At 41.8% G+C, this 25,871-nt stretch overlaps 1 protein-coding gene across 2 annotated transcripts in view; it reads right to left on the minus strand.

Moving 5' to 3' along the window:
- RYR2 (ryanodine receptor 2) overlaps positions 1 to 25,871 on the minus strand; it is a 754,822-nt gene that overhangs the window by 239,141 nt on the left and 489,810 nt on the right. For both annotated transcript variants that reach the window (XM_049646094.1, XM_049646095.1), the window contains 7 exons: positions 11,549 to 11,757; positions 10,204 to 10,556; positions 8,529 to 8,643; positions 6,792 to 6,952; positions 4,726 to 4,885; positions 4,254 to 4,340; positions 1,312 to 1,538 (listed from right to left, as the gene is read on the minus strand). In XM_049646094.1, the coding sequence (XP_049502051.1) occupies positions 1,312 to 1,538; positions 4,254 to 4,340; positions 4,726 to 4,885; positions 6,792 to 6,952; positions 8,529 to 8,643; positions 10,204 to 10,556; positions 11,549 to 11,757 (1,312 nt within the window). The remainder of the gene's footprint in view (positions 1 to 1,311; positions 1,539 to 4,253; positions 4,341 to 4,725; positions 4,886 to 6,791; positions 6,953 to 8,528; positions 8,644 to 10,203; positions 10,557 to 11,548; positions 11,758 to 25,871) is intronic.

A 25,871-nucleotide genomic window follows, 5' to 3' on the forward strand; every position in this document is an offset into this window, starting at 1 on the left:
GGTAGTCTGATCTGCCCTACTTAGCTTGGGCTTGACTCTATGACTTGCTTAGGCAGGTCATAAATAAAATAAATAAAATAAATAAACTGTGAGTGAATGTAACATCTGCCACAAGCAAAAAGAAGTTCTAAGAGACCTGAAGTGTCTGTTAACCCTCCTGTACATCCACCATTGGCCGTGGAAACTGTATGTCCCAGATCGGAGCTGCCCCATCAATTTGGGTCTCAGGGTAAGAAGGAGGAAGTCCACACTCATAGCCCACCACAGCCCGGAGCAGAGCTACAGCGGACCAACAACCTCACGTAACGTGAGCAAAAGATTCACGTCTGTTCACAAGCCACTGAGACGTGGGGGTTGTTATTGCATTAAAAGCTAATATAATACCTTACACTCTTCAACAGTCCTCAATGGAGAAATATTTTTCATAAGTCAATATCATTCTTTTATACATCAAATATTACAGAGGGTCTACTATGGATGAAGCACTGTGCACTGGTGATACGATGGTGAACAACATCGACACAATTCCTGCCCTAAGGGAGCTGACCATCTAGCTGAGGAGGGAAATCTTAACCAAAAAGTACGTAAATTATGAACAGTGATACGTGTCACGAAGGAACCAGAGAACTAACATGTATGTAGTGCCATCCCAAATTGTTAAGTATTAATTATTGGCCATGTCATTGGGGCATGAGAAAAAGCTTCTACTCAGCCACTAGTTGGCATATCCCTTTGTTATTCTGAATTTGGGAACTCATCAGATTTTTCTTTGGCTTCTAGGAAGCCTGAAGCCACTGTGGGACTTTACCAACCACACAGAATGATGTGGTGTGAGTGACCCCGTGCCAGTCTCGCCCTGGGCTTTGTTGTTTTCCTGTCCTCACCTTGCCTGCATATCTGGTTCTAGTGACTCTTTTGTGTGCATTTGTATTTCATACATTTTGGGAAAATGACTCAAACTCTTCATGATCTATAGTGAGAGTTCATTTATTTAATGTTTATTTATTTTTGAGGAAGAGAGAGAGAAAGAGCATGAGTAGGGAAGGGGCAGAGAGAGGGACACACAGAATCTAAAGCAGGCTCCAGGCTTTGAGCTGTCAGCACACAGCCTGATGCGGGGCTCGAACTCACGAACCAGGAGATCATGACCTGAGCTGAAGTGAGACATTTCACCGACTGAGCCACCCAGGCGCCCCAGAGATAAGATATTTTTAAGCTTCATTTTCTTTCCCCAGCAGCACACCTGAGCCCCCGGCCAATGGTCTAATTCAAAGGGCCCTAATCAGACGGTAAAGGGCACACAGGGCTGACCTGTTCTCCTCCGGGATATGGAGAGACATGAACTGCAGAGGATCCAAACACTGCACCAGCCAGCCTTGGCGCTCACTTATTCGAGACACATCTACCTTCAGGAACTGGTTGGGCATTCTGCTCCACAGGACGTGGGACAGAAACTGCACGTGGAGACGCGGGGGACACTGTGGCACAGGGTTTTTGTGCTCACTCTTGAATAATCCCGCGGAGAGAGGCATCACATTCTAGGGAGCAGAAAAAGAACTAATTTGTAACAATCCGTGGGGTTAATAACGTAACGACCACAGTTCTGCACAGGAAAGAGATCCTGGAAGCGAGATACCCTCTGTGTCCGGCAACGTTAATACAAGAAATAACAGAACTCGGGATGAATGGCTCCTGAAAGGTCAAGAGGCAAAAACATCCTGAGAGAACATACCTAAAATTTCAGGGCTGGCAAACAGGCTTGGGGAGCTAGATTTCTTTCGCAAACACTCCCTGGTACGCTGAGAATGCAGCTACAACCAAGTAGAACCACGTAATCTGCGTATTTTTTTTTTACCAAGCTGGGCCCTCGCCAAATCCGGCAAGCCTGCGGCTGTCTGCGGTACCAAACTCCAGGAAGAGTTGCACGCACTTGGCTCTCTCTCCTGGTCTGTCCTCTGTCGCCCACCTTATCCTTCAAGTGCTCACTCACTGGCTCCCTCACTCACAAGTCAGGTTTGTCAGGTTTCAGCAGCCAGTTCTACACCGGGAGACAGCTCAACAGACAAACAGCACCATCACACAAGACAACAGAGTTCATCAGACATTAACACAATCTAATTGTTCTTCACCCTGCTCCAGCTTCAGTATGGATCACCTTCAGCCTCCCTAGTGCCTTCAGTCTGATCTCAGGGCAACACAGGTCTCTACTTGGCCGAAGCTTATTCATGCACTCATGACCCTGACACCCCCTCCGCCTGCCCGTCATGGGCCATATGGAAACAACGCTCTCACCTCTCCCATTACCTTCAGTGTCTCCCTCTCCCATAAAGTCTTGTCTACTGCGTACTTTCAGACTATCTCATCCTCCAGCTACCTTCCTATTCTCTTCTGATAATGGAGAGGGCGGGGAGGAAAGCCAGATACTGCTTTGGGCCCTGAGTGAACAAAACACACAAAACCCCTCCTCTCATCCAGCTTCCATTTTTTTTTTTTTTTAACTGGAAACATAAAATAGACAAAGTTAAAAAGCAAATTAAATAGCATATGACAAAAGAGGTCACGGTGGGGACCCAGGATAGAGGAAGCAGAATGCAGGACAGCAATAATAAGGAGGATGATCATAATGGGTACGGCTGAGAAGGTGACATCCCTTCCATGCAGAAGGGACAGTCAATGCAAAGGACCCAAGGAGGAAGTCTGCCTGGCAAGTCTGAGGAAGAGCTGGAGGCCAGATCGATCTTTCTGTCTATATATTTATTCATCCAAATTTGCTGTCTTTCTCTAATTTTCAACCTTGAATTCACTATAGTATAGCTTCGTCCATCATTTTGCCCAAATTCTTCTGGCAAGGTCAGAAGCCATCCTAACCAACAGGAGTCATGGATTCCTTTCACCCATATTATGTTTGCCTTTCTGTGGCTGCTGAGCATCTCATTTTACAAAAGTAGACATTTAGCTCATGCAGTTTAAGGAGCATGTCCAAAGTCACCGAGCCAGCACTGTAAAACCTCCCACCGCACTCCACCCCGACGTGCAGCTGGCATCTCAACTTGTACAACCGCAAAATTCAATTCAGTTCCTTTTCCTGAATTTCAACAAGCTCTTCCGCTTGTTGTCTTAGCATCCCTTAATTTGTCCAAGCTCAAAAAATCAATTTAATCCTTGATTCTTCATTCTCCTTCAGTACCTGAATCCAACTCATCAACGAATACTATCTGTCCAATTCACTGTCAAATTCTATTCATTTCTCCTCTAAAACATCTTCTCATTTACCCCTCTCTCTCTCCAACATGACTTCTCAGGCTCTCATCATCTCCCATGCGGATGGCATCAAATCATCATAACTCAGCATTACTGCCTCTTCTCATTCTTGTGAGAACAGATACTTCCCACATTTCCACCTCCATATTACTGCCAATGTATTTTTCCAAAACCGGTTTACTTATGCTCAGTCCCCAGCTTCCAGTTTCCAATGGGATCAACACTGCCTATACAGTAGGTACCAACCTCTTAGAGAGGCATTCAAGGCCTTCCCAGGTTGGCTTCAGTCCACCTTCTCTCAATGTTAATCTCCAGCCACATCCTGGAAGTCACCTTTTGTTACAGCCATATTGAATTCTTTAACCTTCAGCACTTTGACTCAAATATTTTTGCTTTCTCTTGCCCTTCCTCGGCCTAGGATGTCCTCTCCTACTAAGTGTATTCTGAGATCTCTTATTCAACAGTTATGAGTCAACCTAAATGCCTCCTCTTCTCTTTGCTTTACCCGATCCATCCCCCTCCAACCTCCACCTTGTTCTTTCATTTGTTCCTGGAGTATTCTATATGTGCACTATTCTAGCACTTACCACAATGTACCAGTTTCGTGTCGTTAAGCCCATTTGCTAGCTCACCTGTGAGTTCCAGATAATCAAGTGGTATGTTATTTGGCATTTTTGTTCCATATAAGCCTAGTTTCATTGAGTAATATATTTTTGATGACCACAGAGAAAGCCTTTTTTGTTCTTCTTCTTACAGACTATTTAATAAGTAATTTAAATTGTGGCACAAACCCTTTCTAATAAATTAACATGGCCCTAGCCACCTGAAGGAAATTACAGAACTTTCAAGCATGGCTTACCTTTTTTTAAAAGAGTCACTTCTGTCACTAACATCGCTGCTAAAAAAAAATACTGAATTTATTTAAGGAGAAGTAGCCGCTATTCCCTAAGAGGAAGACCCCAAACAGAATACCAGCAATGAATCTTTCTTACCTTGATTCTTCCCAGCTCAAACTGGAAAACGTTGGGACTTGTAGCTTGGGCAAAAGCTGCAGGAAATAATTTCGTACTTGGCTCCACCTTAGATAAAGAAATGAATTTGGAAGTATTAGTCAAAGAAGGAACACCAAGAAAAAATATTTTCTTTATAACGACCAAGGAACACCTGACAGAAGGGGCCCAGACACTTTTGTGTTCTTTCAGATGGATCTCCTCTTTCAACAAATATTCAGGGTATCTCATTTCGTTGTTATGCGAACATTTTTGGAGGCCTGTACTGTTTCCCCCCCACCCCGAAGGGCAGTGTTATTATTCAAAGAGAACTAAAAAGGCCCAATTAGGCTCATTTCGGTTTTCATTTTCGTCTATTTTCTAAGGTACTTTTCGATCTTCCAGAATGTGCTTTTTGTGCGTGGGGACAAAACGCTTTCTTCCCAGAAGCACGCCACCATCCCTGCCCACGGACCTGGTAGTAGGTGCTCAGCTCCTTGCCGTTGGCGGTGAATGTGAGAAGCCCACTGGCAGCATCCACCACGCACCCGATCTCCAGGCCATTATTGTTGCGTCCTTGCCCTGGGCTCATGCTCTCGCCCGCGCACACCATATAGCAGTTGCTGCGTTTGATGCTGGATTTCAAAAACAAACAAACAAAACACAAAAAACAAAAAACAAAACACATTTTTATCTTTGTACGACCACAGATACAATAGAAAGCATGTATATCTTGCAAACTAAACCTAAGTTATGCTGTGCAAGCAACAAGCTCATGCTGTAATGGGAGAGGTGCACAAAGGGCCGATTCTGTGATTCGGAGCAAAAAGTCCACTGACGTCGTGGATATTCTGAATCCGGTCTTACACGTTTCTAAATTTTGCACCTAATGGAGACAGGTCAACAAGTCGGAAACAAGTAAAAACTGACCTGCGCCTTCCCCTCCAAAAACTCAAACCAAACTGGACCTTGTTCTGAGGTTCAAAAAAGTTTAACTAATAATCATCCAAATTTGCAATTTTCATTCTCCTCATTCTCATGTTTTTGTTTTTTTAATCACTTGTTCTGAGATGAGAAGCAGTCATTTCCGAACACTGTCAAAGTCCTTAGGCAAATTCTACCTGAGCCATCAGTGATTCAACATATTTAAAATTTGGCTAACATTATGCCCCTTTGTGGACAATTCCTGGTGATCTGTTATGAGAGAAAGAATTAGCTAGAATATGCATAACATCACTGACGTTAACAACAAACCCCCACCTGAGTTTCACCCCCACCGAAACCTTTCCCAGAGATGGTAATAAACCTAAAGTGACTTGAGTTTTGCCTCCTTCCCTTTCTCTGCCACAGCAGAGTGAAAATGTTAATGAAAACGGAAAAAAAAAAAAAAAAAAAAAAAGTCAAAGGCAGGCAAGTAGGAGGAAAAGAAAAAGAAGGCTGAGATAAAAATCAGTTTCGGAATAATCAGGTTGGCTGTGTTTCTTTGCACTCCTTACAAAACATTCAACAACCCTTCCCTGCCCTCTATTTCTTACACTAAGATCATCTATCCAGGTATCCCGTCCCTCTGTTGGGTTATTTCCTTGTACCGTTGCCATCTTTGAAAATCAAATGTGTCCGTCAAGAATGTTCCCAGAGACAGGTGGGTATGGGGCTCCCATACTGTTGTAAAGAAAGCACTCTTTCCTGGACATTCTGGCTTGGCCCATGGTCTCAAGGGCTAAGTTCCACAGTTTTAAGTGTGACAACCCGAAGGCAGGAGAGTGAGCTTCTGGTCACCAAAAATGATGATGCAGGTATATAAGAAAAGCAACATTATGGCGGACTCCCTCTATGACACCTGTCACAGCAGATCAGAGAGGATGCATGGGCACAAAAGACAGATGCAAATGGCCAGATCTTCTCTTGTCTTATTCCACAAGGAAGATAGCCTTCTTCACTTTTTTGAAGGTTTGGTTTGAGTTTGGTTTGTTTTACAAATGAAAAAAGGATGGCACAGAAAGTGGAACTGACTTACCCAAAGCCACACAGCGAGTCAATGGCAAAGCTGAGGAAAGAACCCACTTCTCCTCAGTCTGAGTTAAAATGCGTCCACCGGGCCTAAACTACTAGCCCACACTGTCTTCACAGTTTTCTCCCCACCGCGTAAACCGTTCCCGAGATACATTTCAGACCATAAAAGCCTCACATCCACCCATCTCTAATCCCTAAAACAAAGGCTTAGTACTGGCAACCCAAGCTGTTAGTCACGTACGAGGTCACCTGAAGGAATGTAGACTGTTACCCACAAAGGATGCACTGCTCTTACTTTATAATGTTTTTCACTTTTAACGTATTCAGATTCCTTACTGGCTTGTATGCACAACAAAACGGACACTGACATGAATGGTTTCATGATATTGTTCCTATAAACACAACGCGATCCTGGACATGAAATCCAAGGGGGGAAAAAAACCCAAAAAAACAAAAAAAACACCTAGGTTTATCAACATGTTTATCAGATGTCATTCACATAAGAAAAAAAAATTGAGAAAAACCGACCTTTCGTGTACTTTTCCCTTTTCATCTCCTAGAGTAACGGTTACTGTACGAACTCTGTCCAAGTCAAAGCCTGTATCATACTGATGGAAATCTGATGTAATCCAGCCCACCCAGACGTTAGCAGGTTCTTGGCCGGGAAAGATTCTCACTGAGTAATAGTACTGTCAAGACAGCAAAAGCAAGTGTTGGCAAAGTTAAAAAGAAACAAAACTTTGATACGCAATGCCTTTGAATTGCCTGACTGCATTTCTTTGCTTAAAATCACTCGGCCTAATTAAAATGTAACAAGAACAAAGAGCGGACACTGGAAGAAGATAAGTCTTAAAGCAGAGATAATGGAAAGGAAATCAGAAATAATGGGAAGAAGAGAAATGATCTTGTCGGAGCAAACACACTAAATAATTTGAGGTCTTTCATACTCCTAAAATATGGGTACAACTGTATGTGCACATACATAGCATATTTATGTAATAAAATCACCAATCCATTCAGGCAGATAAACTTCAAATTCTGGAAACTTATACAAGCACACTAATTTATGCTAGTGTTTTATACCTGTCACCCACCTTTTTGAATATGCTTTGCCTTTCCTATCAATAATACTTTGACACCTTAAAATCACTTTGAGGGGCGCCTGTGTAGCTCACTTGATTAAGCATCCAACTCTTGATTTCGGCTCAGGTCATGATCTCACGATTCAGAAGACTGAGCCCCAGGTCGGGCTCTGTGCTGAAAGCGCGGAACATGCTTGGGATTCTCTCTCTTCCTCGCTCTCCTCCCCTCCCCCCAAATCTCTCTTTCTATCAAAATAAATAAAAATTTAAAAAAATCACTTTGAAATAGCTCCGATCTAATATGTAAAAATCTAGCTCAAACATGGTGGCACTCTACAAGGGATGTAATTATGTAAAAAATTGTAAAAATGTAAAAAATTATACATTTTTTCCCATTTGGTGTTTTAGGAAAAGTTGTTTTGAAAAATTTGTTTTTTAAAGCATTGTTTGTTTATTTATTTATTTATTTTTAAAGTTTTATTTATTTATTTGAGAGAGACAGCACGCACACACGTGCGAGTGGGGGAGGGGCACAGAATGAGAGGAAGGGAGAATCCCAACCAGGCTCTGCACTATCAGCACAGAGCTGGACACGGGGCTCGAACTCATGAACTGCAATATCATGACCTGAGCCAAAGTTAGACACTTAACTGAACGAACCACCCAGGTTCCCCTATTTTCTTTTAATTTTTAATTTTTTATTTATTTACTAAGTAGGCTCTACACCTAACATGGGGCTTGAACTCACCACCCTGAGACCAAGAGTGGCATGCTCCATCTACCGAGTCAGCCAAGCACCCCGGTTTAAACATGAATTGGCAGAGAGCAAAACATGACCTCCCACAAAGTATGATAAATGATCTTCCTTTAGACATATCACTAAGATGAAGGAAATTATATGCACTTGGAAGAATTATGTGGAAATTACAATTTTCCCAGGAAACATGATAGCAAAATCAGGATTAAGCATGTCATAAAGTTATTTTGCCTAAAACACTTCTCTTACCACATAATACACCTCAGAATATACCTGTATTTTCTTCAACTTTCAGTCCCCAAAATAGAAGCAAAGATTTATTTTAAAATAAGTCGGCTACAGAGGATGAATGAAAAGGAACTCTTTGACATGAAACACACAACAACTGACAAAGAGAAATAAGTGACAAAAGCTTCAACCTCATACCGTGGACGTTTGCATCAAGTAATCATAATCATCCCGATCATCTGCAAGGACATCTTCGGTGAGCCTTGCAGAATGGCTCGTGCTATAATCTGGCTTTGTTCTTCTAAGCAAAAATCTGAAATATAGTACAGGACTGGGGATCAGCAACATTAAAAATCTCTGCCTACTTAAAACATGTGCATATCATCAATTTAGTAGAGTGGTTCACAACCAGGGCTATTTTTGTTCCCTAAACTATGCCTTTATCTCCCAGCTGGAGATACTTTTAGTTGACACATTGGGGGTGCGGGGTGGGGGTGTGCCACTGGCATTTAGCGGGTGGAGGCCAGGGATGTGACTAAATATCCTTCAATTAACATGGCGGACTCTCACAACAAATAATTATCTGAACTACAGTGTCAATCACGCTGATCTGGAGAAATTAAGATTTAGTGCAAAAAAGGATGCTAAAATAACTTGCCTTGTGTCTATAAAAAATACTATTTAGAGAGAATACTTTAAGTTTCAACCAAGAACGTAAATATAAACATCTTAAAAACTCTTTGGAGAAAATACTTGTAAATTATATATAAGGGGTTAATATCCAGAGTATATAAAGAAATCCTACAACTCAAAAACAACGAAGCAAATAACCCAATAAAAAAAATGGGCAAAGAACCTGAAAAGACGTTTCTCCAAAGATGATATACAAATGGCCTGGAAGTATATGAAAAGATGTTCAAGATCACTGAACATCAGGAAAATGCAAATCAAAACCAGAAGAAGACACTAATTCACAGCCATTAGGAGGGCCATCATCAAAAAGACAGAAAGTAACAAGTGTTGACGAGAATATGGAGAAATTGAACCCTCGGGCAGTGTTGGTGGGAATGTAAACCGGCGTAGCTGCTGTGGGAAACAGCATGAAGGTCCCTCACAAACTTAAACACAGAACTAGCAGCAACCACACTTCTGGGTATGTATCAAAAGTAATTTAAAGCAGGGCCTCAAAAATACATTTGCACACGCAGTTCACATCGGCACTATTCACAATAGCTAAGAGGAAGAATCAACCCAAATATCCATCAGCGGACAGATGGATAAGCAAAATATGTACACACAGAGTGGGGTATTACTCAGCCTTACAAAGGAAGGAAATTCTGGCACGTGCGGTGACATGGATGAACCCTGAGGATATTAGGCTGAGTTAAGCCAATCCCACACAGAAGAGAAAAACACAGTATGAATCCACATTTATAAAGTGGTCAAATTCATAGAAATAAAAAGGAGAATGGGGATTACCAGAGGCTAGGGGAGGTGGAAAAGGAGAGTTGTCTAATGGGTAGAGAGTTTCAGTTCTGCAAGCTGAGAAAGTTCTGAAGACCTGTTTCACGACTATGTGAACATGCTTAACACTATGCAACCATACACTTAAAAAATGGTTTAAATGGTAGATTGTGTTAGGTGTTTCTCACCACGATAAAAAAAGTGCATTAAATAAGTAACTTCTGGGATAGATTATGTCTGTGGTAACAAATTCGATGACAAACAGGTTGCGTTCCTGTCGCCTGTCCAATCCTTTATATGTAAAGGAGAAGGAGAGGGAAGGACAAATGGACCCTGGGAAATCCCTTGCTCTGTACCTCTCCCCACAAAATAACTGCATATTTGAAATTATGTTCCATGTATCAATGACCTTTGTTTCAGACGAGAGGGCTTTTCCTGAGCATAGTCTTTGTGGTTATTAAACTCTGGTTTTGTGGCTTCCTTGTCTTTGTCAACACGGTCTGGCACCAGATGGCCATGAGCGGTCTTCATTAGAACCTCAAAGTCAGAATCCGCATCGTAATCCTCCAGATCATTCTTGGGCCCAAAGAGGCCGGCGCCTGGGAGCCCGCCTGCCACCGTCTTGGAGAAAACCTCGGCACACTCGATCGGCATGCTCAGGCGATAGAACATGATGTCGGCAGTGCTGTTCTGAGCGCCAAAGGACTTCTGGGTGACTTTTAAACACGGAGAACTGTCGATGGTGCCATCTATTCTGGTCACCTAGCGAATGAAGAAGTGATAGCTCAAATTCGAATCAACGCAACCTCCTGATGCTAAAGATTGCTAACACACGTCACGTCTTTAAAACCCCAAACACGGCCCACACTTGGCATAATTTTGTAAATGATGAGATTAAACACAGGGAGTACTGTGTTCCAGATAGACTCATAGCTCTGCCTTTTTTTCTTTTTAATTCAATTTAGTTAACATGTAGTGTAACAATGATTTCAGGAATAGAATTCAGTGATTCATCACTTACATATGACACCCACTGCTCATCCCAGCAAATGCCCTCCTTAATGCCCATCACCTATTTAGCCCGTCCCCCCACCCACTGCCCCTCCGACAACCCTCAGTCTGTTCTCTTTATTTAAGAGTCTCTTATGGTTTGGAGTGCTTGGGTGGCTTAGTCGGTTAAGCATCCGACTTCGGCTCAGGTCATGATCTTATGGCTTGTGGGTTTGAGCCCCGAGTCAGGCTCTGTGCTCAGATGTCAGAACCTGGAGCCTGATTTGGATTCCGTGTCTCTGTCTCTCTCTGCTCCTCCCTCATTCATGCGCTCACTCGCTCTCTCTCTCTCTCTGCTCAAAAATAAATATTAAAACAAAAAATTTTTTAATAAAAAAGAGTCTCTATGGTTTGCCTCCCTCTCCGTTTTTATCTTATTTTTCCTTCCCTTCCCCCATGTTCATCTGTTGTTTCTAACTCAAAACATAGTTTGGAAAATTCATGTTAAAATTACATTCATTCAGACTGAGCCTGGTGTTGCCTATATAAAAACAGAATTAATTATTGTTAATCAGTCTAATCAGGTGCTCATAAAGTACCTATAATCAGAGGCTCATGCTGTGCTCAGACTCCATTACTGTGTAACACAGTAGGGTCACCTTTCTAAGTAAGTGGCAATAATTGTCCAAGTGGGAATCCCCAAGCGTAAAGACGTTCCACCCCTGGCTTTTGGCAACGGTATGAATTTTAAAGAAAAAGCAAACCTCGATGTGCTCATGGTTTGAAGGGACCTGGAGAAACTGAGGAAGCCTCTTGCTTAGCCACATGGTAATATCCCTGTTCGTGTTCACAGCAAACGGTTCGTAACCCTCTTGTAAGCCACAGATGGTGAAATATTTCAAGGTGCTGACATCCTTTCCAAAGTTCATCCTGCCCACCTGAGCCACTCCAAGGCTACAGACAGGAATGAATCCTGGGAAGAAAAGAAAAAAACAAAATGTTCCGTATCATTGGTATAAGAGCCTGTTTGTTTGGAATTTCCAAAAGCACCGCTCTGGAACTCTCGTCTCTGAGAGAGTCGTCGGCATAAAGTAAAAGAGTAGTTCGAGAGAGAGACCACTGTTATTAAGTATTACATGCAAGGGTCAAGAGACCAGTGTTTGCTCATGGTTTACTGAACGTGGCCCCTAGATAAGGCTCTTCTTTTACCCTGGACTCCTGTGAAGAAGGTTAGGTGCTCAGCAGCCCCTCGTCCTCCAGGGATCTTAGGGTGTAGGGCAATGGAAGGATGTCGCCATCACACAGCCTCTTAGCTCAGGAGTGCACGGGACTCTCTCAGAAGGAAGGTGAGAAGGAGGGAAACGCCCAAGTGGGTTTGTCCTTCGATCTAGCACAAGCACTTGAAAACGTGCAACTACCAAACACAGCCTAAGCCACAGATTTCTTTGCACATAACTCAAGGGAAAAAGGATTGGAAGCAACAAATTAAAAAAATTTTTTTGATATTTATTTTTGAGAGAGAGAGAGAGAGACAGTGGGGGAGGGGCAGAGAGAGAGGGAGGCACAGAATCTGAAGCAGGCTCCAGGCTCCAAGCTGTCAGCACAGAGCCCAACACAGGGCTTGAACCCACAAACTGTGAGATCATGACCTGAGCCGAAGTCAGACTGCACCACCCAGGCACCCCTTAAATCTTTTTTTAATGTTTATTTTTGAGAGTGAGAGAGCATGTGTGTGCAAGCGGGGGAGTGGCAGAGAGAGAGGGAGACAGAATCCGAAGAAGCAGGCTCCAGGCTCTGAGCTGTCAGCACAGAGCCCGACGCTGGGCTCGGACTCATGAACCATGAGATCATGACCTCGGCTGAAGTCGGACGCTTAACTGACTGAGCCACCCAGGTACCCCTGGGAAGCAACATTTTTAAAGGTTTTCATTTGCTTGTAGCTGCTTTCGATCTATGAAGAAAACTGTGTCCCCCCTTTTTTCTGGGGTATACTACACCTAAGCATAGAAAATAAAAATAAAAATAAATAAACAAGTAAATAAATTTTCAGATGTAGTTGCTAAAAATCCCACTGAAACTCCTCCATCTGTCCCTTACCCTTTGATGTCACTGCCATTACAGATTAAGCAGGGCAATCCACACCTAACCTAAATAATTAAGACATGAAATTCAAAATGTAAGTCAAAGTAAACAAGAAACGAAATCAAAAGCAACAGCAATAAGCGACGGGGGAAAGCCAAAATATTTCATCAGCTAATGTAATGAGTTGCAAGGTTAGTACGTCTTCCTGCTACTGAATGAACAGGGGAAAACATAATTAACATTGTTAATTGTGTTTTTGAATTCTTTGGAAACAACGGTCTTTAGCAAAGGGCTCTGATGCTCATTTTCAGTGTTGGGGGGCTGCCTAGGTACTCTTCCTTTCCTTCTACAGTGTTTTACACAGAAATTCAAGTAGCATAATAAACAAGGTCAGTATTGGAATGGAGGCTACAGAGCAGAGGATGTAACTTACAGATCAAAGAAGCAGTGGATCCTACGAATAAGCCAGCAACTGTCTACCATGATGACTTACGCTTCATCCTCCGTTAAAATTAGTCAATGTACGGGCCCCTGGGTTGCTCAGATTGCTAAGCATCCATCTTTGGTTCAAGTCATGATCTCATGACTTGTGAATTCAAGCCCTGCATCAGGTCTGTGCTGACAGCTCAGAGCCTGGAGCCTGCTTGGGGTTCTGTGTCTTCCTCCCTCTCTGCCCCTCCCCCACTCATTCTCTCTCTCTCTCTCTCTCTCTCTCAAAAATAAACATTAATTTTTTTAAATTAGTGAATATAAAAGCAATATATAATCCTCAAAATAGCACAAGACAATAAAAATTACATCCTATCATTCATAATGATTTCACGCAGTTTGTATTCATCAATATATACCCAAATAAACAGTGGTATAACAGTGTTACCGGCCAGGAAGCAAGAACACATCCAGCTGTGTTCAAGGAAGTATGAATGATGAGTTTCTAGTTAAAACTAAAGCCCACAGCTGTGTGTACAGCTGTGACAGCTCTTGAAGTGTCAGTCAAGGGAAATTGTTTTCAATAAGTGTCTAGAAAGGAATCAAAGAAAATGACTGCATAAATACAATAGATCTGAGACAGGTTGAAATACATTTGCACAAACTGGCTTATCTAACATCCATTCGACATAAACTGGGGGATACCAAGACAGAAACATCTCCGATTGTAAATACACATTTCTTTCTAGCCACATTATATGTAGAAGGAATCCCTATCCTATAAGTGAAGTTATAAATACCCACATAGATCCCTGGGTGTTTGTTATATTAATATCTGAACTTTTCCGCATGTTTGAAATATTTTCATTTATTTTTTTAAGTTCTTTTTATTCATTTTGAGAGAGAGAGAGAGAGAGAGAGAGAGCGAGCACGAGCAGGGGAGGGGCAGAGAGAGGGAGGGAGAAACCTAAGCAGGACCTATGCTGTCAGTGGGAAGCCCAACTCGGGGCATGATCCCACAAAACGTGAGATCATGACCTGAGCCAAAATCAAGAGCCAGATGCTCAACTGACTGAGCCACCCAGGAGCCCCAGGAAATCTTTTCATTTAAAAAACCAAGTAACTAGGGTTGCACACAACGATTTATGTCCCAAACTGTTCACTATGGCTGCATTTATGATCACAGAAAATATTTTGCACACTAAATATGTTTTTCCATTGATATGTAATACTATTTAGCTTTCGAATCTGGTTTTCAAACGGTCATTATTATATACAAAAATATTCATAGTACGTATTATTTTAAGAAAGAAAGATATAGCATATGATTAGTTTTTAAAGTTGGAAAGGCAAGGGGCGCCTGGGTGGCTCACTTGGTTGGGCATCTGATTTCGGCTCAGGTCATGATCTCATGGTTTCCCGGGTTCAAGCCCCATGTTGGACTTTGTGCTGACAGCTCAGAGCCTGGAGCCTGCTTGGGATTCTGTGTCTCCCTCTCTCTCTCTCTCTGCCCCTTCCCCACTCGTGCTCTCTCTGTCTCTCTCTCTCTCAAAAATAATAAACAAACAGTAAAAAATTATTTTAAAAATAGATGGGAAAGCATTAGAAGTTTTTTAATTAAAAGAAGTTACAGAGGGGCACCTGGGTGGCTCAGTCGGTTGGGTGTCCAACTCTTGATCTCGGCTCAGGTCATGATCCCATGGTTCCTGGGATCGAGCCCCATCCTGGGCTCCAGGCTGACAGTGTGGAGCCTGCTTTGGATTCTCTCTCTGCCTCTTTCTCTGCCCCTCTCCCTCCCCCTCTATCAAAATAAATAAACCTTAACAAAATGTTATAAAATGGTGGAATTTTTAACACTCTTTGTTCTTTTTCTGTCTCTCAACAGATTTTCTTCAATGAATATGCATTTTACTATAAAAACAGCTGACAGATTTTGTGAAAATAAACTAATCATTTAATAAACTGGAAAACTGGAATATACCTACATCTTCCTCATACAGAAATGTGTACAATCGTGTGGGTAGTGTGGATGGTCCAACAACAAGGGCAGCCTGCTAAAGCACAAAGTCTCAATGCTGGTGAGTGTCCAGTGAGTTACCAGAAATCTTGCCAATAAAATTAAACTGGTACAAGATTTATGTAGAGCAATTTAGTAATGTGCATTAAGACACTTTCAACCATTCATTTCCTTATCCAATAAATATTATGAGCAGCTACCATGCTCTAGAAACTGGGGACAATAGCTCACTGACACACAGACATCAGCCCAAAGGTTCTCACAGCCTAATGAGGTGGGAAGACAAGGAAAGACATCATACCTCTCGACCCATCTCTGGAGATGGGGTGCTAAGAGCAGAGGAGAAGGAGAGAGAGAAAATTCAGGAAGGTTTCTTAGAGGAGTTGTCACCTCAGATGGTAGACAGGCCTAGATACTAGGAAATGGCTTAGATCACAGTGTCAAGTCTGAGAGACCTGCATTAAAATCTTAGTTCCAGCACTTGTCAGCTATTTGCCCTTTGACGGGTTACTTAAATTCTCTAAGCTTTAATCCTTTCTTCTATAACGTCTACCCCATAGATTACAGGTTTTTTGTTTTTTTTTTTTTAATTTATTTTTGAGAGATAGAATGTGAGTGTGGGAGGGGCAGAGAGAGAGGGAGACACAGAATCCGAAGCAGGCTCCAGGCTCTGAGCTGTCAGCACAGAGGTTGACACGGGTCTCAAACTCACAAACCGTGAGTTCACGACCTATGATGAAGTTGGATGCTTAGGCGACTAAGCCACCAGGCACCTCCCCCCTCCCGCCATAGATTCCATTTTTATTTTTTTATTTTTTATTTATTTTTGTTTTTAAATTTTTTTTAACGTTTATTTATTTTTGAGACAGAGAGAGACAGAGGATGAACAGGGGAGGGGCAGAGAGAGAGGGAGACACAGAATCTGAAATGGGCTCCAGGCTCTGAGCTGTCAGCACAGAGCCCGACGCGGGGCTCGAACCCACGGACCATGAGATCATGACCTGAGCCGAAGTCGGACGCTTAACCGACTGAGCCACCCAGGCGCCCCATAGATTCCAGTTTTAAAAATGAGATCCTCTATGAGCAGTGCTTAAAACATGGAGGCTCGATGAACAAAATTAAATTGGGAAAAAAAGAAAAGGTTAAAGAAACTAAATACTCATAATAAGAGAATGGATAATTTTGATATATACACAAAATTAAGTATGTATAGGATTCATCAAGAGGAAATTGTAGGGAGAGAAGAAAACCAAACGGGGAAATAATAACACGTGGTGATTCCATGTGAAGGGTAAACAGGTGTCCATTGCACTATTCTTGCCCTTTTCTGAACGGCTATTTCTCAAAATATAAAGTTGGCTAAAAAAAATCAAGAGCCATATTTGGGGCACCTGGGTGGCTCAGTTGGTTAAGCGTCCAACTTCAGTTCAGGTCATGATCTCACAGTCTGTGGGTTCAAGCCCCCGCATCAGGCTCTGTGCTGACAGCTCCGAGCCTGGATCCTGCTTCGGATTCTGTGTCTCCCTTTTTTTCTGCCCCTCCCCTGCTTGCGCTCTGTCTCTCTCTCTCTCTCTCTCTCTCTCAAAATTAAATAAACATTAAAATTTTTTTTTCAAGTTATGTTTAAAATGTTTTTATATCTTGGAACAACATATGTAATATTAAGTTAAAAAGGTGGCTGTGGACAATTATTTTTCCATATCAATGCTTTAAATGGGGAAAAAGTACATGAAAGCCAAATTTCTCTCTGGGTAGTGGGGATATATACAGCTTTTAGCCATTTTTGTTACACTTCTTTGTATTTTCCAAATATTTGACAAGAATTTGTTACTTTTTAATAAACAGATATAATTTTTCATTAATTTATGGCAGATATACACTTGTAGATGATATTTTTACTACTTTGCTATCTTAGTCCTCTTTAAAGGAAGGTATTAAGAAAGTATACCCAGAATTAGAATTTTTTTTCTTTTTAGTTTAGATGAAGCTGAACTGAATAAAAATTAAATCATACTGTGACTTCTGAAGATGGGAGTTTTAGTAACTTCTGTGATAATAAGAACCAATATTTCTATAAATTATATGTTTTTACATTACCATACATACAGCAAGAACAACTAGACGGCAATGACATCAGAGAACAAAGAGTGGAAGAAAACTACAGGTACTTTTTGGTCACGGGACAAAAGGGCCAGAGCTCAGTCACTTCCGGTTGGCCAGTACTTGGCAAAGGGCACCGTAAATAAAGGTGCAGACAATGGATGACATGGCCATCACACGAGGCTCCCAAGTAGTGACTAATGTTCCCTGAGTGTTTATCTGATGTGCATCTCACTGAACACGAACAACCATTTGGTGAGACAGGAATCGTTACCACTTTCTAGACAAGGCAACCCACATTTTAGCTGAAATCACTTGCTCACAACTGGGTGGCCGGAAAGGAAACCCAGGCCTGCCAGATCCTACGATCCACACTTTAAGCCAGGGCCATAAATAAGCAGAGAGTAGAGATATTAGGTTTTGTGGGCCAAACTACTCAAACCTCAGTTGAAGTGTAAAAGTGGCCACAGACAGTATAAATGAATAAGCATGACTGTATTCCAATAAAAATTTATTTACAGAAACAGGTGGCAGGCTGGATCTGGTTCTCAGGCCTTAGTATGCCAACCCCTGCTCTAAGTCACTATTCAACCCTGTCTCCATTTAGGATCAGGTCTTACCATTCAGCAAATATTTAATGAATACCTGGCATGTGCCAAGATCTGTTCTTGGCTGGAGATATAGCTGTGAGCAGAATGGAAAAGAGTCCCTAACCCTCTGGAGCTTACCTTTGTGTAGGCATAACAAGTAAATAGTTATATCTATATTTATAGAGTATACATTTATATAGATATAGATATAACTATGCACACAAACACACACATATACACACACAAAGTATATAATACAAAGTATATATAACGTATATATAATATAATATGATGTAATATAATATAATATAATATAATATAATATATAATCATACACAATATAATGTCAGGAAATGACAAACGCAATCAAGACTGACCGAATGTTTGCCATAAATTAAACAAGATGGGTTGATAAATGACATCACTCTTAATAACTGCCCGTAGCAAAACATGATGATTGAGGTTCAGTTCTTTGTTAGTTTGAAATAAGCTGAACACACAAACATCCCAACACAATAAAACAGACGTCCACGCAGTTACATATGCCAGCACACGCTCAGGCAGACGTAAAGTTTGGTCCTACCTTCCTATGTTTTATGTTCCCAATCTTCTATTCCAGTCGCCTTAACTGACATCTTGCGAATAACAAAGCCTCATGATATCTAAGGGAACTTTTCTTCCTGGCCGGGGATCTTAAATTAGTACCCATGAGTCCAACTGGTTTCCTGGGGCTGTGCCAGACCCACCCTAACCATTTGTAAATTTGTTAAAACAGCAGCTACGACGTATGGTTCAACTGTTTCCTCCAACAAAAGACAGATGGCTTCAGCAAATTTTAACTTTCTCCGTTGACGAGCCACCCTGCTCCGGAGCAGAGGGGTGTGTGATGAGTGTGCGTGTCCACCAAGGCACTGGCAGTCACAAGGATGTGGGGGTGTGACGCAGGCGTGAAATCTGTGGCGGGGGCTAAAATGAAAGAAGATAGAGCAGATCACAAGCATACCAGCTTGTTGTAAGAACATATGGTTTCAGACTTCGAAATTTCTGGACTACAGATACGGATCCTCATTTATAACCCAACCAAATGGCCAAAACCAGTAAAAATGGCCGACATTACACCAAAATGTAAGTTTGAATTATCTGGTCAGAAGAAAGGGTAACACTTAATAGCACCTTAGTATGTGCCAGGTAATATGTAAACACTTTTCCATTTAATTAAATATTAACCCCATTTTTCAAGATGAGGAACCAAGTAAGACGTTAAAACATTTGTCTCAGGCCCTACAGCTAGTGAAATGGGAAGTGAGAATTTGAATCAAGAATGCAGCAGGGAGGGCAAAATAAAAACAAGACACACTTGCCTTAGATTTCTGGGATCTTAAGAACTGGAAGGGGCATAAACCGATCGCTTCCAGTCAGAGCTTTTTATTTTAGGGAAATGAAAACAGAGAAGCTATTTGCCCAACGTCACACAAGAATTATTATTTTCAGAACTGGGTCTAGAATCCAGGGCTTCAGACATGAAATCTGCCGCTTCTATTCCACGTTGGCTTGGAAAATGAATTAACAAATAAACTAAGTGTATTAACAAGTACACTAAAATTCCATAGGGAATTTACTATGTTTTAAGCTCTTTAGTGTGCAAACTTCATAATATCAGCTTTGGCATAATAGGGACACCCCCATACTTTCTTCCTGGTTCTTGGTTCACTTTGGATCATCAAGGTCATTAGGAATTTTATTTTTGACCCTGAATACTAGCAAGTGTCCCTCTTCCCCAAGGTATACAATGTCACTGTCAATTAACTGCCCAGTTTAAGGAGAGTTTGGTTTTCACTGAGCTCATCAATCATTTCCCAATGCTCCATGTAACATGTACAGAAAATAGACATGCAAACTCAAAAGACAGAAATTAGATCATCTGAAATTTAACTCTAGGCAATCAAAATAAACATTCTCCTCATTTGTTAATGTAGCACACAGTGAAGAGTTTTATTCCTGGACACGTCCAGAGAATTCGAGGATCTCTCTTTCTGATTCTAGACAAAACTATGAAACCAATTATGCTAGTTCCTGACATCTTCATACTCTAGAATTTGTCCACCACTTTATAACGGATGGCTTTATCTTCACTCCAAATATCCAATGTCCCAACACAATTCTTTGGCTGTTTGGATGGCCCCACGGCAGTGACTCAAAGTCCTGACTTCTACCCATGAGTACTGATTTTTAATTAGGGAGATCCTTCATAAGTTACTGTCCCAGGTCTGATAACAGACATGCATCTCAGGTCTGTTATCAATGGCAGGTTTTTTAGAGTGACACTAGTGACAGAAAGGACTTACGGGGGAGCCAGAAGGCTGGGATCTGGGGTGGCGCAATCCTTATACTCTTGTGTCATGTTGAAAATCTTCTTAATGAGCCACATGATTCCACCGAGCAGTTAATCTGTTGTAATATTTCCACTGAGTGTGAAAATATTGTAAGTACAGTCCAACAGTTCTATATTCTTCCTCTTTTTTAAAGGTAGCGTGGTATCATCAGTAATGGAAAGTTTTCCTTCCCTCTCCTTAGAGGTCTTCTCAACCAAAAGCTATGTGATTATTTTAATTCCGACAATATTCTTCTCTTTTGCTTCCGACAATATTTCTTTAGTCTAAACGAGTCTAAACCCCATGCAGACTCAGCACCAGGAATTCTGCTCACTGTCCTCCCAGGTGGCAGATACAACATGGAAAGCCTCACTTCTGGATTTGATTATAATGATTACAGATGCAGACCCCGAGGACTCCGAACTGATCTTTAGTTACAGAAGAGCCGACAAGGTTGAAAAAGCTCCAGTGTGATGAGCCACTTACACAACACAAGAAAGGCACCTACAGCCAACTTTGTAAAATGCAGGTAATCTGACAAAATAACTGCTCCTTCACCATATGGCAAGATTTTAAATGACTCTTACTTGCTTTAAATTAAGGGTACGATGAGCTCTTCAAACTATGGATAACAGGAGGCTCGGCACTCAGGAGTAAATCAAGAGTGGTACTAGGTGAGCAGGGGCTACATGTAGAGGGGGGCAGCGCAGAAGTTTGCTGGGGCTGCCATGACAAAACAGCACGGACTAGGCGGCTTAAACAACAGAAACTGATTCTCGCAAGTCCAAGATCAAGGTGTCCGCAGGTCTGGTTTCTCCTGAGGTCTCTCTCCTTGGCTTGCAGATGGCCACCATCCACGGCCTTTCCTCTGTGCATGGGCACCCCCCCCCCCCCCCGCCCCTGACATCTCCTTGTTTTCTTATAAGGACCAGTCATCGTGGAGTAGGGCCTGACCCTTATGACCTCATCTAACCTTAATTAGTTCTTTATTTTTTTTTAATATTAAATTTTTTTAATGTTTTGTTTGTTTTTAAGAGAAAGAGAGAGACACACACACAGACTGCGAGTGGGAGAGGGGCAGAGAGAGAGGGAGACACAGAGTCTGAAGCAAGCTCCAGGATCTGAGCTGTCAGTGCAGAGCCCTGTGCAGGGCTCAAACTCACAAACCATGAGATCACGACCTGAGCCAAAGTCTGATGCTTAACCGACTGAGTCACCAAGGTGCCCCTTAATTATTATTTTAAAGGCCCAAATATAGTCACATTAGGGGGTTAAGGGCTCAACATATGAATTTGGATGGGGGAGAGGCACAATTCAGTCAATAACAGGGACACAGACGTGGTTGCATTCAGAATGCTGTATTCACCAGCAGACATATCTTCTCTGAAGCCATGCCTGCTGAGTCCCAAGGGACCCTGAAGGAATCCGTGGATTAGAAGAATCTGACTTCTAGGAGGAATTTCATTTAATACTCTCACAAGGCATTTTTTCTTCTTTTTTTTTTTATAAGGAAGCAAAACTGATTTTTCACACACTTCGGGAGATAGCAAGCCCCAGCAGAAGATGTGCATTCATCTTCATAGTAGTAAGAACTGGCTCATACTGCATGCATTCTTGAAAGAAGTGTGGGACACACATTATGTATTCCAGAAAATTCTGTGCACCATCGTCCCTGTGACCTCAATGTGCCAGGTAAACGTCGTACTATTCCCATGTTTTCACCAACGTTCCTTTGTCTTTCTATTTTCTTTTTTGCTTTACTGTCACTATTTTGTTTTTCTTTCCTTTGTTTTTAAAGTTTATTTATTTTTAAAGAGAGAGAGGGAGAGAGAGGATCCCAAGCAGGCTCCCCACTGCCAGTGCAGGGCCTGATGCAGGGCTCAAACTCAGGAACCATGAGATCATGACCTGAGCCGAAATCAAGAGTCAGATCCTTAACCACCTGAGCCCCCCAGGTGCCCCTTATTTTGCTTTTCTTACATTTACATTTTTCTTTACATTTATATTTTGTGAGGGAATCTGAAGTTTATACTACTTGAGAGTTAAGAGAAAGACTGAGAGCCATAAACAACCAAATCAAAGAATGAATAAAGGAGGGAATGTCTTTTAAGTTAGGGCATAACCATGTTCAATACTGACATAATTTTAGGGGGATCTGGTATTTCTTTAGTCTAAATGAGCTTTAATTGGGAGGCTCGGGGATGCACCCTTATTTTTCCTATTGAAATTAGTGATGATTAGTTTTTGACCTATGGAAATTTGCCCTATGAGTGTGCTTTAAGTAATAAAATATCCTCATAAGGCAGGGAAGAGGGCAAAGAGCAAAATAAAAGTACAATTTGCGAGGAGCTGGTACTTGGGACTAAGATTCTGTTTTTTTTAATTGGGGCACTTGGTTAGATAATGTGTGAACCACAAGATTTCCTTCAGTCCCTCCAGAGACCTAGAGAAAAAGCCATTGGTTAGTAGTCTTTTCTCTAGGCTAATAAACCGATCTCAGCCTTTGAGATTTTGCATTCTGCTGACACCAAAAAGCAAGAGATAAACCCAATCCAAAAGCTTACCGAGGAAAAGGTCATTTCTCCCTGAGGCCTGGAGCGGCTACAGGTATTCGATGAAGGGCTCTTCCCTCCCTGAGGTGGCCTCAGATTGACCCTAAGGATGGGAAACACTGAAGGGGAAAGAACATGGCCATTGAAGACCATTCCCACTACCTCATCATAACTGCAGACTGGGAGAAGAGATTCCAATGAGATGCACCTCCCCAAAAGGGCTGGTGCACCATTAAAATTCAGAAATCTTTTCAAAAGAATTCTCTTGTGTAGATGTTATGTTGGAATGTGGACAGGGAGACCTTTCCCCGAGACAGGATTCCAGAGAAGGAAGCAACAAGAGGGACCAAGGTAACATGTGGGACACAAGGTGATCAAATATAAGAAAGCTGAAGAAGATGGAGAAAACAGAGAACAGAAGTTGGGGCTGTGGGAAATACGAAGCCATTCATTTTGCCCAGAGGGCCCCCCCACAAACACAGGCACCACACTCTTCAGACACAGGCCATTACTATTCCTTATACTCATACCCATAGCTTCTCTGCTGTAAAAGGAAAGATTCTTCCTGATTTCTTGTGTTGGAGATCACACCCCTCTTCACCTTATCAGGAACTTCATTTCAGTTAATATTGTCTCTCAGACTTTTACCATCAATTTCTCCCTCTACTAGGTCATTCCCCAAAGCTCTATGGACATGCTCATGAATCTCGTATTTCTTTAAGAATCTCAAGTGCACAGAAGTGGAAGGTGGATTAATTACAAACTGTTGTTCTTGACGCACTCTTGTCATGACCTGCTTTTGCTTCTTTAGTTGGACTTTTAAAAATACTGTAATTAAGTGGGGTGCGTGGGTGGCTTAGTCGGTTAAGAGTCTGACTTCGGCTCAGGTCGTGATCTCGTGGTTCATGGGTTCAAGCTCTGCGTCGGGCCCTGGGCTGACAGCTCAGAGCCTGGAGCCTGCTTCAGATTCTGTGTCTCTGTCTCTCTCTGCACCTCCGCAGCTCGTGCTCTGTGTGTGTCTCTCTCTCAAAAATAAATAAACATTAAAAAAAATACTGTAATAAGTGTCTGCTAACCCACCGCCCAATGGAGAAACTAAAACCTTCACAATAGCCTACATCAACCATATCATGCTGATGTTCCCATCTCCCTGCCTCCCTCCACCTGAGGAAACTATCATTGCCTTAAATCCTAAAATTAGCACTCTGTTATTTTCTTTATATGTACTTTTAAAATAGACTTAGAAAGTTTTGGTTGCTTCAAACTTTTACAAAAAATGGTAACATGCTATATTATTCTTGTATTTGTTTCCGATTGCTTTTGCAACAAAACACGACAAATTTAGTGGCTTAAAATAAAACCAATTAAGTATTAGCTTATATTTCTGAAGACCAGAAGTCCAAAGTGGATTTTAACTGGGCTACAAACTGTCCACAGGGCTTGTGTTCGTTCTGGGGACTCCAGACTCTGGGGGAGAATCTGTTCCCTGCGTTTTCTAGCTTCTAGAGGCTTCCTACTGCCCCTGATGCCTGGCTCTTTACTCCTTCTTCAGAGCCAAGATCTTCAAATCTCTTCACTCTTTCTCTCTTTCCTGCCCACCCCCAACTTCTGCCTCCCTCTTCAAAAGACCTGCAAGTTGATTACATTGGAGCCACCCAGATAATCGAGGATAATCCTCCAATCTTAAGATTCTTACCTTAATCACTTCTTTAAAATCCCTTTTTCCAGGCAAGGTAATCTATTGAGAGGTTTTAGGGAGTAGAACATGGACGTCTTTGCGGGGCACTGTCTCTGCCTGCCATAGTTCTCTTTCATGACTTACTTCGTTCCTTGAAATATTCCTCTTGTCATCTATCACTACAGTTTCCCAGTTTACTCATCCACTCTCCTACAGGTGCGCACCTGATGGGTCCCTGGCTTTGGCTACTGTGAGCAGTGTTCCTATGCACATTCTTGTTCGTGTCCCCTGCTGTAGACATGTATAAATGTCACTGGGACAACTGGAATAGAATTTCTGGGTCATGGGTATGTAAATACTCAACGTGCAGTGATTCTGTCAAACTTTTTTTTTTTCAGCAAGGGCACCAATGTGTACTGTCAAGAGAAAACAGACATAAAATAGCATCTAATTATGGGGTTGCAGTTCCCTGATCATCAATAATAACAAACATTTCCTCAAATGTTTATTGTCCACCTGAATTTCCTCTGTGAGATGTCAACTCATGGCTTTTCATCTTTTTTTTTTTTTAACAGATTTCAGTTCTTCATGTTCTCTTAATACTAACATTTTTTTTCAGTTGTTTACATTGCATTTGAGTCTCTCTGCCCCACTAATAAATTGTTTTTCCATTTTCTTTAAGGTTTTCTTATTGTTCTTTTAATGAAAGTTCTTAAATTTGTACAGATTTACCAGTCATTTATAGTCACTGGTTTTTGTTTATATTTGTTTGTTCTACTCTAAAGGAAAGGTTTCCTATCCCCACAGTCTAGAAGATTTGTCTATATTTCCCACTAGGAGTGCAAAGTTTTCCTTTTGGCATTTAAGACCTCAATCCATTTGGGGCTGGCTGTCACACATATGGTGTGAGGAAATTCTCTGATCTCATCTTTTCCATCCAGATCCCATTTTTCACAATCTTCTTTTCCCCACCGTTGCGACATTCCACCCATCACATTAGAAGGCTCCATACAAAGAGGTGCCTGGGTGGCTCAGTCGGTTGAACATCCAACTTCGGCTCAGGTCATGATCTCGCGATCTGCGAGTTCGAGCCCCATGATGGACTCTGTGCTGACAGCTCAGAGCCTGGAACCTACTTCAGATTCTGTGTCTCCCTCTTTGGCTGCCCCTCCCCTGCTTGTGCTCTCTCTCTGTCTCAAAAATAAATGTTAAAATAAAATAATGAAATGAAATGAAATGAAATGAAATGAAATGAAATGAAATGAAA

The sequence above is a fragment of the Panthera uncia genome, chromosome D2 (genome assembly GCF_023721935.1).
Source record: "Panthera uncia isolate 11264 chromosome D2, Puncia_PCG_1.0, whole genome shotgun sequence".
Lineage (NCBI taxonomy): Eukaryota > Metazoa > Chordata > Mammalia > Carnivora > Felidae > Panthera > Panthera uncia.